Genomic DNA, 17,015 nt, shown 5'->3' with positions numbered 1-17,015 from the left:
AGGTAAAAATGTACAATTTTGATAATTTAACTGCTGAAGAGAGGACAGCAAGTTGCTTGAATCTTGATAGTTTTGATAGTGTTCCTCTCTGAGCATCGCTTTATATTAAAATAGGAAAAGTTAATTTCGGCTGAGTAACTGATGCTGAAGTACCCAGATGAGCCATTTTATCTGAGGAATTCTTTCATCTGTTTTCTTGTGGTATTTAATCACCTTAGCAAATTTGTGGTTTATTTACTGCTACTGCATATGTAAGGAGAGATGCAGAGGACTTTAGGTTGGGGTTTGTTGGTTTTTTTTTTTTTGATCTGGGATTCTGGAAGGTGTCTTACTGCTTCTGTATTTAAGTACTTTTTGCTGGTTTACTGATAAATCACTAGAGGGAAAAAGAAAATCACTCTCATGTTCATACAAATGAAATGCATTGAACTGACTGAAAGCAGTAAAATTAAAAGAAAAAAAGTATCTTATAAAAATAGTTAATCACAAGAAATGATCTTGTTTGAATGCATTTTCTAGTTGTCTTAAACTACATATATGGAAAAAAGCCCACAAAATGTCAGGTTACAGGGATGGGCAGCAGCTGGCTGTTTGGTTTTGAGAAGCAGACTGAAGTGCACTAGCAAACTTCACTGGAATGGCGAGTTCAGGGCACTGTAATACTGCAGTGTCAATAAGCAGATCATTACATAAAAATACTCTAATATTGAGTCTGAAATTACTGACTGAACATGTTTATGCATTTTGATTCTTCCTTAGTTTTACAACGAGCTGACAGAAATCCTGCTGAAGTTCCAGAACAAATGCAGTGATATTGTCTTTGCTCGCAAGACTGAAAGAGATGAACTGCTCAAGTAAGATTTCAGTGCTTTAAGCATTGTAGAAATGGTTAAGTATTTGAGAAATTCATCTTTCTTTTTTATGGTATTTGATGAAAAGAGAAAGGGAGAATAGGTGTGTTAAGGCTATCTTCTCTTTGCCTGAATATTAACCTCACTCTCCTCTTCCCTGAAAAACTAAGTCAGTCATAGAAATAAATGGGAAAAAAATCTTGGAAACTATGCTCTGCTGTTCCTATATACAATTCATCATGATTCTTCTCATTTTTTTAGCATGTGTTTGTTAATATTCTTATTTTATTCTTTCCTTTGAGGAACTTCTGATTTCTGTAACTTGCTCCTGTTGTCATTTTGATTTGAGGAACTGGATAAATGCTTTAGCACGTGATTGCTTTCCATATGCCCAATGTGGTGGCAGGGAAAAATGATGGTATTCCACCTCTGGTCCATGGTCTGATCTGGTTTCATTATTGTTCAGATATGTGGGTTGCCTACAGTGGTAAGGAGAGAAGCAGATTTTTGTCCTTCATGTGAAAGAAAATATCTGATATTGTCATAATCCCTCACATGTGACAGGGCTAGTATACAGCATGCTTCAGATGTGACTCTTATGAGTGAAGAGGCTTTCCTTGTAATTGGTGTTCTCTAGCAGAGCACAAAGCCTTTTCTAAAAAGGGCTAGTTGTTGCTGAAGGTTCAGTTGGTGAAACTGCAGTTGTTCTGCGCATATACCATATTGTGAGTGGGATGCCCAGCCCTCAAATTTTGCCTTTCTTAAATTCATCCTTAGCAGAACTCTTCTTTTTAGCTGAGTCTGAGTATCTCACCTCACTAATAACATTCTGTGTTAAGGCTGAAGGTTTAGTGTTGATAAATCATCCATCTGAATCTTGCCATGCTGTCTTTTACTGACAGCTGTTCACTAGCATGAAACCATGTCAGGGCAAGGATCAGATTTGGGGTAATTGTAGTATACATGATGCCCAACCCACAGTGTGAGTGAATAAAATATATACTTTGCCTCTTCCCCAACTACAATAAAATACAAATGTGGGCTGCATCTTCACATAGTGAAAATAAATTTGTTTAGGTGGTTTCTCAATTAGAACTAGATACCTTTTTTTATTTTTTATTTTTTTCACCCCACATAATGATTGCCCACTGGGGGATCAGTTTTGATAGGATTTTAAACTTCTCACTTAATACCTTCAGTCACTTTGTGGTCAGAACGTACCTGACCAAATGGTACCACTCTTCTGGAAGCCCTCAGTCTTTGCATTGTGATTTTTAAGAACAACGTTCTTACTTCCATCTCTTTTGTCATCATCTAAGTTTTGGCTTTGTTAGTTTTAGTGTAAGGCAATGTTGAGTGGTCACTACCTGCAAGAAGCAGTTTGAGAGATATGTATGGATATGTAACACAGCATCAAGACAGTATTTCCACCTTTTCCTCCATCACTGCTTGTTACTGCAAGGACTTCTTCTGGAAGTTTTCAGTTTTGGTTTTTCTACAAAGACGCTTCTGCAGAAGCTGCTAGTTTTGTTCTTGTTTGGAGCTTGCCTTTGCATGCTGTATGATAGCAGCCTGCAGTAGTGTGTCACTACTTGTTTTCGTCTTGTTTTAGAGTGCCAGGTTTCAACTTCTCACTGTTACATATTGGTCATCTGTCATTTTTGCACAGAATTGTCTGAAATTTTGAATGCTTCCTAAAGTCGGTCGAAAGAAGCTGCCCAGTCTCAAATACTGAATCTTTGTGCTAAGCAATGCACTACATGCTTCTGAATGTATAACTTAAAACTGTTTCCTTGGGGTTTTCCTGGCATGCTGACTGTAAATTGCACTGTTCAATGGCAGCTTGTAGTACAACATGACACCGAAGCTGCCTTGTGTTTTATCCAAGTATCTTACCAAGAGTAATTCCAAGACTAGAGGTAACAGAGTAGAGAACCTGAAAGCTCCTGTGCTGAGCCATTCAGACTTTGGTCAGGGATTTTTTGGTAGTTATGCTTACCCAGATATAATTTGTATGTGGTATTAATTAAGGGCACTCTATAAGCAATGTGATGCTGCTTCTCTTCTTTATTTGAGCATCTCTTTGTGTCAGAATTGCTAGAATTTACTGTTACCCTTTTCCAGAGCCTTGGAGTTTCCTTAGGTTCTCAGAAAAGCTTCCAAGTTGCTGAATGCTCTGACTACTATCAGATTGCTGATCCCAGAGCTTTTGGCTAGTTCACTGTTTCATACCTAATAGAAAGTTGGAATGTAAAGACAGTAGGAAATAAACATAACCATTAATGGTTATGTTCTAGCTACCCTCTAGCTACCCTGGCTAGAGGGTAGCTTTCTGGGGAAGTGATTTGTACTCCAAATTCAGTTAGAGCTAGCTCAGTGATCATGCTTTCAAGTACTAGATTTACTCTGTTGCATCTTTTTAGCTTAGCTTGCTGCAGTGTAAACCAAGCAATTCTTGCTTAACTTCAGCTGTATGTTTCCTTGTTTGTTTTTAACAGAGATTTGCAGCAAAGCATTGCCAGGGAACCCAGTGCACCCTCTATTCCTCTACCTACGTATCAGACCACCACAGCCGGAGGGAGTAAGCCTGCTGCATCATCGACTCCTACTCCAGCACCCAGAACCATGGTGGTAAATATGCACTATGGAACTAGTGGGCTGGAAATAGAAAGTCCATACCCGATCTGTGATTTGTCTCTATCACTCCATAACACATTGGTGTATTTGGAAATGTTTGAAGTGAAACAGAAGGTGAAGTCTAAAGGCTTTGCACAGGGGTGTGTTAGGTACTATTGGTGTTCATAATGTACAGATTTGAAATGGAAAATTTACTCCTTTTTCGATGCTTTACAGTATTTTATGTATAGACTAAATACAGAATGTCTATTTAAAATGAAAAATCAACTCATTGTATAACCACAGGTTTTTTATTCCAAGGCTTCCAGAAACAAGCACCAATTTAATTCACTTCCTCTTTTTAGGGGACTAAACCGCAGCCACCAGCACGGCCACCACCACCAGTGATTTCTGCAGCAAGCAGTCCCTCTTCCGCATCAGCACCCTCTGGAACATCTGCAGCTCCTAGTGCTGTTCCTGCTCCTGCTCCGGGAGCCAGTGCACCTGCAGCAAGCACTGCACCTTCACAGGCACAGGGACCTCCTTACCCAACTTATCCAGGTTACCCAGGGTAAGCTGTGGGAGTACTTAAGCGGTTCTTTGCTATCCTGAAAGCGCTTGTGTGCTGCATGTGGTGACATCTTGAAATTAGTTATTGTTGTAGTCTTTAGTGATTGATTTTTCAAAAAAAATATTATTATTATTTTTCCTTTTCATCATGTAATTCTTATTGAAATCATTTGCTGCTACTATTTGTGGGAGGATTCATTTTAAACTTTTGTAACTTGGCCTTTTAAAAAGAGAAGGAAAATAGGACTGCAGTTTCTTAACTGTGCATTGTGGACTCTTGCCAGCCTATTTGTCTCAGCAGTGCTGGTATACCTCACTTTTCAAATCTTGGGATCTTGCCAAAGATGATGAAAAATTCCAGTTGAGTTGTGTGCTTTCTTCTTGTGCTTTTTCTCCATGTTTCTGGAGTCAGGAGGAATGGAAGACAGCTTGCTCTTTCCTCCAGTAGCAGGCGCAGCAAATGTTACAATACGTACAACTATATTAAACCAAAGAGAATCCATTTAGATCAGTTCTCATTCCAGCAAGTTGCTTTTACTCCACCTTCTGTCTGCATTTCTGTTGCACACATAATGATTTTGTTTTTTAAATGTTTGATCCCTGTATGTTCCCATACTTCCTGCTGGAAGGGAAATGGGAGGAAAGCATTTGTGGTGACATGTCTTTTTGTATCTATTAACAAGTTGTTGTTTGCAAATTAACATCATCAGTGTTTTGCAACTAACATTTGCTTTTTTCCCACCTCCCCACAGGTATTGCCAGATGCCAATGCCAATGGGGTATAATCCATACATGTATGGTCAATATAATCTGCCATATGCTCCCTCACCTGTGTATCCAAACCCTGGACAAGCACCATATCCACCACCTCAGCAACCTGGATACCCTTTTCCTCAACAGCCTTACTACCCTCAGCAATAATGTATCTGCAAAGAAGCTCTGCTTGTTAAAATTTGGGAGAAATTGGCAATAAGCATACTAAAACTTCTAGCTTTGGTTAATGTACCATACTGAACTGTATGCAGTCTGTAACGCCTGTTTATTGTTAACTGCTCCAAAATGTCTTAGATCAGTTTTTGATTACACTAAAGACTTCAGAAGATCTGCTGCAGTGGTTTAGACTGTAGACTAATGCCAGAATTAAAGCCTAAGTCAGTGGTCTGGAACTGTACACTACATGTTGGCTAGACCAAAATAGTTCTTTGCAAAAATCCTCTAAGTAACAAATGGGCTCAGATGAGAAAAATGAAGCAGTGTGTGCACTGTGTGATATATTCTACAGAACCTTATAGCATTTCCTTCTATACTCTATTGGTTTGTATTTTTTGAGTTTAGTTAAAATATGCTATTTTGTCTAATAACCAAGGCCTTGTAAATCATCAGTAAAAACAAATAAATTACTTTAAGAATGGTTTAAACACTTGGCATTCTCTTTACCATAAAAATGGGGTTTGTGTGTCTGTAGTTTTGTTCATTTGCCCCTTAACTTGCATAACAAAGATAACTTGTGAAGTTGTTAGCCTTACAATTGAGTTTCGACCTTTTCTCCTTAATTCTGTATTTTTGTGACAGAATCTATAATTAACCATTTAAATGCTGGTAATGGAGTCTTGAAGGTAGCTTTTTCTTTTAACTCTGAAGGACGTTGGGTTAAAATATGTTCATGACCGTTTTAAAAGAATGGTTGCCCTCATTTCCAGAATACTACTGAAAAGAAGGGAGATCAAGATCCCTCTTTTAGGACCAGTGACTGATGGGTCTAACCTACATGTTCCAAAGAAATGTTGATCAGAAATGTGCTGTGGCTCAAAACAGGGCAACTATTGATTGCTGGAACTTTTCAGATTGTTTTTAAGTGATTGCTTTTCCCCAGAAAAAAATTAATGCATTCCCTCAGGGAGCCTCTTAGCAGCAGAGAAACTGGTTTTGGGTTTTTTTGTGGGGGAAAAAAAATGCTCTTATCTTGTAAATTAAAGCATGTTGAATGTCTACTTTTGGATCCATCTTCTCACGGGATTGATAACCTTGCACTACATTTTACATTAGCTAGTAAAGAATGTAAGTTTGTGGTTAATGGCTTCTACCAAATATTTAGCAACAATCTTGCAGTCTTTTTTTTTTTTAGCCCCCCTCTTTTTTCAGCCGTGCAGACTTTCCATTCCTTTAGCCCTTGGCATGAGTAACTTCACTCCATGGGGCAGTTAATTTCCTGAGTGCTTCATCCAAGATATTCTGGCCTTCTGTTTTTCTATTTAAGTGCCTGATTAAAATATTGAGGTATATTTTAATGCTAGGGGTTTGGAGGGTGTCAGTTATTGTAGCACATGGGTGGAAACCTCACTGGATCTTGAATACTCTTTCTCATCCAGAAAACAGCATATACATCCATATGACCTTCTTTCTTACTATCTCAAGTTCTTGCTATTGATCACTCCAGTTACTTTGTGAAGACTGCTTGTCCTTGATACTCCCCTCAAAAAATGCAAATCAAAAGGTAAAAATAAGCATCCCTCATAGAACATGAGTCTCTAAATAAATGTATTAACCCTGTAGCAGCTCAGAGATGTGGGGCAACAGGATGAAGCCAGGTCATACAGCACCACAGATAAAAACCCTACATAAGGACAGGGGCTTTGCTTTCTTTATAAACATTTCTGAATGGGGTGGCTCAGGAACTTCTCCTTTTTTTTTTTCCCCTGATGGGAATACGTAAGAAGCAAGTGAGGACAATGAGAACAAGCTAGGAAGGTAACTGGAAGCAACAATCAGAACCTGATTTCACTCTAACTGGAAAAACAGTAGTTTTCCACTAATTTCACTGTGTCAGTGTGAGCAAGTGCAAGCCTAGTGCAGCCTTTGAAGTTCTAAGTTTCTAGTACACTGTGGCCTGTAGGTTTGATTTCGTTCTCTTTTTTCCTTACACATTAGATGCATTTGAGCTGTTGTGTAAGGTTGTTTCTGGTGCCTCTTCAGAACTTACTTTAAAGCTGTATAAAAATTTAACTTGGTTCAGCATAAAGATTCCTAGAGTTGAAATTTTCTCCTTATGGTTTCATAGCTGTGGAATCATTGTTAAAATACTTCTTTTCCCCAGGTGTTTTACTGCTTGCTTTAGTCTCTTTTTAAAAATATGTATAGAAATCTGTGCATTTATGTTCAGCTTTCACATGACCTTTTCTTTTCCTTTTCTTTTTTCCTAAAGAAACCAGAAAATCCAGAGATCTCTATGTATCTGCTTTGAAACCTGCAGCTGTCATGACTTTGGTTGAAATGTTACCTTGTTCTTCTATAGTTTATTAAAAAAAATCAGATAGAAAACCTGATTTCATGGCTATTCTCTTGAGTCCTTTGGCTGTTTTGGAAAGGATGGAAACAACTTAACGGGCCTGAATGAAGTTTGTGCTGTGGTGAGGGCTCAGCCCATCAGTTACTGCAAGAAATAGCAGTGTCCCGTTCTTGACTACTGATGTGACATTGCCAGCTGATGATGGTCCCTTACTATCATCATGAGATGGAGAATTGAGTGCTTGTAGACCTGATCTCTGCCATCTGGGCTCAATTACACTGCACATAGGCCTTTGCTATTTCAAAGTATGTTGGGGCTGGTTTTGGATCTTGACCTTCTGAAGCAACATCACTTATTTCCAGGTAGCTGAAAATGGCCAGAAAGTTCTTTTGGAAGCAAAATGTTGTATCAGCTGAGAGATGCACTTGTTTGTTGCTTGAATGTGTTGGGTTCTGAATTTGTTCTTGCATCTCAGAAGCTGTTTTCTATTGTGTTTATCCTGACAGAACATTAACATAGGTAAGCTGAGTGATTGTAGTTTTGGTTGTATAGTATTAGAGGAAGATACTTGAATTTTTAGGACTTCACTCTGTTTAGTTCAAAAGAAACTTTTGGAAGTTGTAGCTCTTGAGGAGGTATTCCACTAGAACAGCACTTAAAATTGCTTTTGTCTGTGTAAGGAGGATTTGGGGCTTTCTTGTCGCCTTTGACTAGCACTGGTCACTTGTTTCAGCTTTTTTGGTTTATTATGACTTTTGAAAGCTATATTTAATGGGCAGTGTTTATTTTTGAAGGTGACATCATCTTTGTCATGTTACATTTTAAAAGTGACCATTTTTGTGTTTAGCCACCCTAAGTAGTTTCCTTTATGCTTTTATGTTCTGAAAATAGCTAGACTCAGGTTGAGATCATTCTGATTTGGACTCACATTTGGAACTATAGTAACTTCAGTGCCAAATGATTTGGGCCATGCTAAGTCTGGGATCATAGAATGCCTTGGGTTGGAAGGGACCTTAGAGATCATCTACGTCAAGCTTCCTGCCATGTGCAGGCACACCTCTTAACTAGACATGGGTGCTTAAGCCCTCATCTAACCTTGCCTTGAACGTCCCCAGGGACCTGACATCCACAACCTCTGTGCAACCTATTCCAGAGTTTCACCACCCTCATACTGGAGAACTTCTTCTTAAGATCCAGTCTAAACCTATTCTCCTTTGGCTTAAAACCATTCCCCCTTGTCCTGTTGCTAGACACCCTTAAGAAAAGTCCCTCTCCAGCCTTTCTGTAGGATCCCCTCAGCTGTTGGGAGTTCTAAGGTTCCCCTGGTGTCTTCAGGCTGAAAAACCCCAGCTCCCTCAGCCTATCCTTGTGGAGGATTTCTTGGCAGAATGTGGGCACCTGATGGAAATAATGAACAATCCACACTATCAGGCCTGGGAAGAAGTGTAGGAGCTGGGGCAGTGGGCAACTCACCCTGGGAGCAGCACAGAAGGCTGAGAAAAGGCCTGGCAGCTGATGAAAAAAAGCTGCTCTGCAGCTGTCTGACCTTGGAAAGGAGGAGTTGCTAATCACAGAAACTAGCTATGCAGAGCACTGTGTAAACAAGCTTAACCTTAGAGGCCTATAAAAGCAAGAGATGTCAGAATAAAGTTGAGCTATGCTTTAACCATATTGGTGCTTGTCATAGTCTCCATTGCGCTCTTCCTGACATCTCCTCATAGCAGAGGTGCTCCAGCCCTCTGCTGGAGTCCCCGATACACAGCTGAGACGCAGTTGTTACTTTTTTGTTTGTTTGTTTTTCAAGACTCTGATGTTTCTAAAACCTTGGGACAAGCTGGTCAACAATTTCATGAACCACATTGTCAAGGAAAGGTTTCTGCTAGAGAAGTGTCGACTGCCATTGTGAAATCAGCACCAAGTCTTCATCATAAATCAGTAGTGACAGTTCCTTCAGCTTTTTCACCTTCAATCCATTCATCTTTCTGCGTGGTGCCCTGGGTAGGGAGCAGACCTCCCTGTGGGATGGGTCAGGATGACATATGGGTCCCTCAGTACCCCCCAGGACAGAGTCTCCAATAACTATAACCCTGTGCCACAGGCCAGGCTGCTCTGTCTCTGGCAATAGGCCTGAGAGTGCAGAGTGACTTCCTGTGCCTGCTGCTTGGCCTCCGGCACCAGCCAGCAGTGCCAGGCCCCACGCTGCTCCTGTGTGCAGACAGCCCCAAGGCTGGCTTCCCTGCTTTGGATCTCCTGCTAACGAGTTTCTAGCCGCCTCCTCCTCACACCTTCTCGGACCTCGACATTTTGCTGGTTTAAACTGCAACTGAGGGAGCTGGGGGTGTTCAGGCTGGAGAGGAGGAGGCTGAGGGAGATCTCATTGCTCTCTACAGCTCCCTGAAGGGAGGTTGGAGTGAGGAGGGGACAGCCTCTGCTCCTTGCTGGCAAGGAACAAGAGCAGAGGAATCGGTTCCAAGCTGTGGCAGGGGAGGTTCAGGCTGGGTATTAGGAAATATTTCTTCACAGAGAGGCTTCTCAAACACTGGAATGGTCTGCCCAGGACAGTGCTGGAGTCACCATCCCTGGAGCAGTTCAAACGGCAAGTGGGCCTGGCACCGAGGGACGTGGTTTAGTGTTGAGCCTGCAGTGCTGGGTCGAGGGTTGGACTGGATGAGCTCTGAGGTCTCTTCCAACCAGCTGTTTGATCTGATTCTGTGTTTCTGCGGCAGGTGCGGCTGGGAGGACAGCGAGCGGGCTGCGCCGCGGTGCTGTGCGCAGAGCCTCCAGCAGAGGGCAGGCTGCAATCGCCGAACCGCGGCCCGAGCGCCTCGGCGTGACTGCAGAGACCCGAGTTCATAGATCACCGAGTTAAAAAGTGGTTGGGATTGGAAGGGACCTTTAATAGTAATTTCCTGTAGTGGAAGGACAAGCGACTCGCTTTTAATTGAGCATTGCCAATTCTAAGGGCACGTAGATTTCACAAACACTCCATGGTCGGTGACCTGGAGCCTGAACTGCAGCAGCAGCCAAGCACAGGGACAGCTTCGTCAGATGCCCATGTCCCCCATCCTGACCAGCTGCCAACTGGCCTAGGAGTGATGTGCTGCAAAGGTGAAGGGATAGGTAAGACTTCACAGTCATCCTAAACTGCTTTATTGCTTTGCAAGAATTATGTAGCTCTTGGGTGTTTTCAACCTTTAATCTGCATACCTGGATGGTCTTTCTGAATTTACCCAGTGTGGTTTAAACTCACCTTCTTCACCTGACAGCATGAGATAGCTGTGCAAAGTGACCTGATTGGGCTTCAAGTGCTGCTGTGGTGATGTGAGATTGGAGCAGAATGGAGGGTGAGTGTTACCATGGCCCACTGTGTGTGTGGGAGTAGAAGTGAGGGGCACGTGTTGCTGGCAGTGTGTCGGCAGACGCAGCTCTGCCGTAGCCAGGCAGTGACAGCAGATGTTGCACTGGGGAGATGATGGACATGTAGAGAGGGAAGGTGTGAAAGTGATCAGAGAGGAGAAGGAAAAGGAGAAAATGGAGGGAAAGCTGAGGGACAGCTGGTGGCTTGGGAAAGGGAGTTTGTCAAATGAGTTTATGAAGAGGAGGAAGCATGGAAGAAAAGCCTTAGGACTTTGACAGCATCAAGTCATAAATCATAACATACAAGGAAAACGGAGTTGGATGGCCTTAAGAATTAACTGAAGCAGCACAAAGAGCAATGGTACTAAAGGGAAGGGGGGAAAGGAGCTTTAGCTATACAGGCAGGGAGAGAGGGTTCAGAAAAAGAATTTAAAGGAGAAGATAACTATGTTTTTCTTCTCCTCAGGTGAGAGCAGAAAGTGTTAAGGAAAGGAATTAATTCAGAAGATGATTTGCGGTGAATCTGAAGATCCAAAGAACTAGCTGAAAGGTAGAGGTCGCTGATGGTCAGGGAGTGTTTAGATGAGGAAAATCACAGCAAATCAGCGGATCTGACAGTGTTGGCACAGGCTGCCTGTAAAGGAAGCAAGGTCTTTGAAATGAGCAGGATCATCTGTGGAGTGACCAATCTGAGTGGAGAAATCAAGGCAGGTGCTTACAGGCAAAAATGGGTAACATGAATACTGCATGCTATAAAGGAAAGAAAAGCCCTCAGGTCAGGATGTAGGAGTCTAAGAACTGGTGGTAGATGGGAGTATCTCAAAGCAAATGTAAGGAAGCTGACTGACTTTAGCCTCTTGCTGCCACAAGTTATATTTCATTAGTGAAGGGGCATTTCATATGCTGTTAGTGAATGTGCCATTCAGTCAGTGGTTTCCACAAGCAGGAAAGGAGGATGTGATCTAGCACAGAAACAGATGTAGATCTCGTGAAAAAAACCTAGCCTGGTGTATTGCTGTCTCCCAGTGTTATCATGTGGCAGCAATGAAACACTTTTGTTTGTTGCTTTGAAGTAAACAAAACTTTGCAGTGCACTTCCAATCCCCAAACGTCAAGAAACAGCCAAGAGTGCCTGGCAGTTTCTTAGCACTAGGTGGCATTACATGGAAAGACATAAACCCAACTTCTCCAGCACTGCTGCTGAATCTCAGCGGCATCATCAGCTTGGTGTGTGTGGAAAATTTTGAACAGCGTTGTTAAGGGTCAAAATGAAATGCTGCAGGCTGATGGAAGAAAAAGTTTTGCTGTACTACAAAAAGAGATTGTAGTGACGATAGCAGAGAAGTTGGGATGGTACCCCCCCCAGCCCAGTCTTTGGCTATGTTAAGCGTGTGGTACCTCACCAGAGGGCTGTCAGTGGGGCTTGCCACCCAACCTCCTCCCTCCCTGCCCCAGTTTTCTGTGGAATAACACCTCCTGCCCATTATTTTTAACGAAGTGAAATGCTGATAGCAATCACCTACATGAGCAGGTAATAACTTCTGTGCCATTATTATTCTCCTAATCTCTGAACTGAAGGTAATAGCAGACATAGAAGTCTTGCTCCCTCTCCTCTCCTTACCAGCAGTTTGGATAACTGCTTATGCTGTTGGGTAGCAAAAGTAAAGTGTCCCAGAGGTGACTCTGCTATTGGAGACTTACTGGTTTCTGGCAATAGGACATAAAATATTGCACATGCTGTAATGGGCTGGTTATGGCAAAGGAAGGGCATGTCCCAGGGTGAATTTACCTGGGATTATATTTTACCTCCTATGGCTTCATGGTGGTTGTATTTTGTGTGGCCTCTCACCTGCCATGGAAAGGAGCATGTAGGGGTGAGCTGGATTCTCAGGTAAGTAGGAACCTCTTGTGCCTCTGTATATGGCTCCCTGGAGCTGCACTTGCTGTCTTTTGGAGTGGTGTGGGAAGATAGATTTGTTCCCTGCACAGCTGCAGTAATATCTGTACCACATGGCACAAAAAACATGCTCATGTTTGGGGAGCACTCTGTAGATTTTAACCTGTTACTGAATGTTGCCTGCACATAGGTTAATAAAACTGTCTCTGTGTGCAGCAGGAGGTACAAAGCCCCTGTTGTGAGGAGGATAATCCTGGAATAGTTCTCCAAAGTCATGCAGGTTGCTTTGAAAATGACCACAGGTGTAAACAGAGTGTTGCTTTTCTAGAGTGTCATTAATACAGGTCAGAGTGGGTTTATGCAGCTAACCTTAAGCATGAATGATTCCTTACAGCATATTCGAGATGAGGCTGATGGGGCTGTGCCACAAATATCACAGCCCTTAAAGCTTTGCTCCAGAGAGCTTCTGTCTCATTTGACCAGATCCTTCTGCCTCCACCTGTGCTATGAATGGTACCTGTAGTGGAAGCATTGCTTTGCGTGCTGGGCACTAAGGCTGTGTGTCAGGAAGACCAACTGCAGACAGGAATCTCTAGTTGGAATGACCTTGAGCTGTGGTTGAGAGCAAAATCAGCCTCCCTGGGAAAGCAGCTGGTGTGTGTGTCGCTGCTGACAGCCTCTGCTGCAGTGAGCAGAGCAATGGCTCTCAGCTCTTGCGGGGAGCGGGTTAGAGATCACAAGTTGTAGTAAAAGAAGAGAAAGGCTCAAGTTGTGTGCTTGCATGCCCTTGCAGCCTACTAGGGTGCAGTCTGGTGTAACTTAGTTCTGGTAATTGGATGACCAGCAGTGAGAGAGGGCCGTTAAATCTATGGATAGAAGAATATGCTAAAGGATTTTGTCTCTTCCTGAAATGAGAGTTCTCAGCATTTCTCCCCAGTTTAGCTCAATGATCTGACTTGTCTTTGCTTGTTTGTACTCGGCTGTGAGAGGCAGTGTGGTAGCTCATTTTGAGGGAATAAAGAGATGGGCCAAACATGGCTGACTACTTAATTTTGTTTTTCTGAAGGATGCAGGTGGCAAGGCAGCCCAAAAGAGGGACAAATAGGCAAGACAGATGTGAGTTATTCTGTTAGCATCCAAAACCTTCAGGCAGGATGTCTTGCATTTTGACAGTTTCTAAACAGGAGCCTTGGCTTCCAAACCCATGAATGTGTGCCTTGTGGCAGGCAGTGTGTCATGGTGTTTGATGTCTGAGCAAGCATGATATTTCCTACTGAGGCACCTTCTGGAGACACAGCAGCTACAGAGGTGGGCTTGTTTTCACCTCATGCATACTCTCTACTGTCTAATGGTATTTCTTTGGCTGGAGAACTTACAAGATCATTTCTCCCTTACCTGGATGCTTTCAGAAAACTCTTTTCATCTAGTCATCCTCAGAACCTCAGCTTTGTTGATAAATTTGTTGGAAGGTGCTGGAGGCCAGGAGAAGAATATACAAATGTATGTGCACAAGTGTGCATCCACTCACTCCCTTGCAGGACAGCATCATGGCACAAGTGCTGTTTCCATGGAAACAAAGCTAAAAATACTGAATAATGGAAATTAGAGACTCATCTGACAAGTGTTTTCTACTCTGGACAAGGTTATTCTCCTCTATATTCTCTCTCTACGTGTGCCTTCATGGGTTCTGAAAGACAGCAGATTCTGTTTTGTTGGTTGTCTTTTCTTCTTATACACAAAGGACCCTCAGCAGTAGCCCCTGTTGTTCTTTCTGAAGAAATATGCTGCATTGCATCACTATATGCTGCTGGAGCACCTCCATGAGATTAGAAATTCATGCTAAGGATTCTTTCCTCATGTTGGTTGCTCTGTGACCACATCCCATGGAAAGCCATCCCTGGGGCACTGAAATAGGCAGCCCCAAGCAGGCCGTGCACTCCCGGTGCTTGGTCTTTGGATCAGGGACAAGCACATGCTTCATGCCAGCACTGGGAACATCAGAAAGGCATTGTAGACACTGCTTTATCCTTGCCCTGCAGCCCTCCTGAACTGGTGTGGAGGACAGCTCCGAACCCATGGTCTAACACGCAGCAGCAAATGGCTGAGTGTGCTTGGTACCATGCCCCAGGCAAGCCGCCACAGCCCAACAAAGCCTTTAGAAGCGTACACAAGTGCTCATGCAATCTGCATACAGGCAAGACTCTGCACTTTGGAAAAATCTTACATTTTATTTCATAAACATAGGCATCTGCTGCTAATTAAAGTAGCAGCATATAATTATACCCTTTCTTATTAGTAGATACAGAGTCTGACAGTTGCTTAGATACAAAATAAGCAACTGCAGATTGTCTTCTGCACTTTAAAAAGCACAGGGAACTGGAACAATAGAATTGTAAACTTCTTCCATATAATCTTCAGTAAATGGGCCTGGGAAAAATATATTTAATCTCATTGGTAGCTTGTAATTTTAGCCTTGAGGTTCTCCAGCTATGTCTCTGCTTTCCTCCCTGAAGAACCAACCAAAAACTTGCCACAGAGGGGGCAAGATACTTCCTTGGAGAAAACATTAGACAGGAGAAACAACAGTGCACTTAAGAGCCACCATTTTGCTCATACTCCATTTCCTGCCTTTTTATTTACAGTGAAATGAAGTTTTTCTTACTGATCCAGGAGCTAGTGCAATTATATTGTGATTTAACCCCAGCTGGCAACTGAGCCCCATACTGCTGCTCACTTACGCTTTCCCAGAGAGGTGGAGAAGAGAATAGGAAAGGTGAAGGTGAGAACATTCATGGGTTGAGATAAAAACAGTTTAAGAGGTAAAGCAAAAGCCACATGCACAAGCAAAGCAGAACACGAAATCAATTCACCACTTTCTGTCATCAGGCAGGTGTTCAGCTATCTTCAGGAGAGCAGGGCTCTATCAGCCTAATGGGTAACAAATACCATTACTTCCACTGTCCTCTGTTTCCTCCTTCTACCCCCAGCTTTATACACTGAGCATGACATCATAAGGTATGGAATATCCCTTTGGTCAGCTGTCCCAGCTGTGTCCCCTCCCACCATCCTATGCACCATCAGCCCTACGTGCTGGTGGGGTGGTGTGAGGAGCAAAAGGGGCCTTGACCCTGTGTAAGCACAGCTCAGCAGTAACTGGAACATCCTTGTGTTTTCAACAGTCTTTTCAGCACAAATCCAAACCATAGCCTCATAGCAGCTACCACAAAGCAAATTAACTCTACCCCAGCCAAAACCAGCGCTGCAGGCAACAGCAGATAAATAGGACTGTTCAGCATGCACACACTGTAGCTAATAGCTTTAAAAGACAGATATGACAAAAAGGGGTTGTCTTATTTTTTTTATGGGTTAAATTCACAGCCAAAACACTCTGGATGTGACAAGATGGATCTACAGCTTTCTTAACAAAGTCCCTATTGCTTCTTATCAGAAAACTCATGATTCTATAGTGACAAATCACTTTTCATGCCCCACAGAATATGTCAGCTGTGTCCTCAGAGACACATTTGAGTGTGTGACCTTTTCTTTTCTCACATTCTGCTAATAACCCCCAACTTTTTTTTGCTCACCAACCCAAAACTCTGTTGATACACCTACAGTCTCACTGCTCTTGTTATTAAACTGTAGGGAATGTAATCAGAGCAGTTAATGCCACACTAATCCTCCTGATCCATGTGGTTATCTCTGAAGATGTCAGAAATGATGCTGCCTGTAAAAGAGATGATACATGCTCTGGTTAGTTCTGCACCAGCAAACCTTGGGAGGAACACACTGAGCTAACCTTCAAGGTGCTAAAACGCTTAAATCTGCAGTGAATTTTCAAACGCCTTTGTTATTGACTACAAAAATGTTCAACGTGTCTAAATGGAAGTGACTAGTTTGTTCCTAAAGAAAACAAGTTAATTTTGGACAAGGTCTGTCCTTCCTCTTGAGCACTGTTGTGAGAGGCTTCCAGGAATGCTCATAGGGCTTGAGCTGCAGGGGGGCCCAGAGAACTCTGCAGCCAGTCATGCTCCTCTGGGGCTGAACCCACAGCCATGTTGGAGAATTAGGGCTTGAGCAAAAATCTGAACTTTCCTCTTCGTTATAGCAGCTCTACCGGAATTGAAGGGCTCTGTTTCGTGGAAAGCTGAAGGCAATGTTAATAGCAGCCAAAGCTCACTCCTCAGCAGAGCAGGTTCAGGCAGTGGTCAGTCTGCTGCCAAGTCACCTGCCAGAGTAGAGCAGCTCGCTTGCACAAGGGCATGCTGCCATTTCTTCAGACACCTGCAGAACTTACAAGGTCTTGAGGATCTGCTAACTGCAACTCTTTACAACCCGGGATCAGATGTGAAATGATCCTCCTGTACATCTACCCTGATTTATAGTTTTCCTCACCTTTCCCAAATACATCATAAGGGTCATTAGCTGTGTTAGCTAG

At 42.7% G+C, this 17,015-nt stretch overlaps 1 protein-coding gene across 2 annotated transcripts in view; it reads left to right on the top strand.

Annotated features, from left to right (window-relative positions):
- The window catches only part of PDCD6IP (programmed cell death 6 interacting protein), a 31,758-nt gene extending 26,303 nt beyond the window's left edge, over nt 1-5,455 (top strand). For both annotated transcript variants that reach the window (XM_054177085.1, XM_054177084.1), the window contains exons 15-18: nt 760-854; nt 3,350-3,482; nt 3,833-4,038; nt 4,790-5,455. In XM_054177085.1, the coding sequence (XP_054033060.1) occupies nt 760-854; nt 3,350-3,482; nt 3,833-4,038; nt 4,790-4,958 (603 nt within the window). In that variant the 3' untranslated portion in view covers nt 4,959-5,455. The remainder of the gene's footprint in view (nt 1-759; nt 855-3,349; nt 3,483-3,832; nt 4,039-4,789) is intronic.
- Nucleotides 5,456-17,015: the final 11,560 nt, after the last annotated feature.

Source organism: Dryobates pubescens, chromosome 38 (assembly GCF_014839835.1).
Source record: "Dryobates pubescens isolate bDryPub1 chromosome 38, bDryPub1.pri, whole genome shotgun sequence".
NCBI lineage: Eukaryota > Metazoa > Chordata > Aves > Piciformes > Picidae > Dryobates > Dryobates pubescens.
Note: the sequence above shows the minus strand (reverse complement) of the source record. Positions and strands in the feature narration are given on the sequence as shown.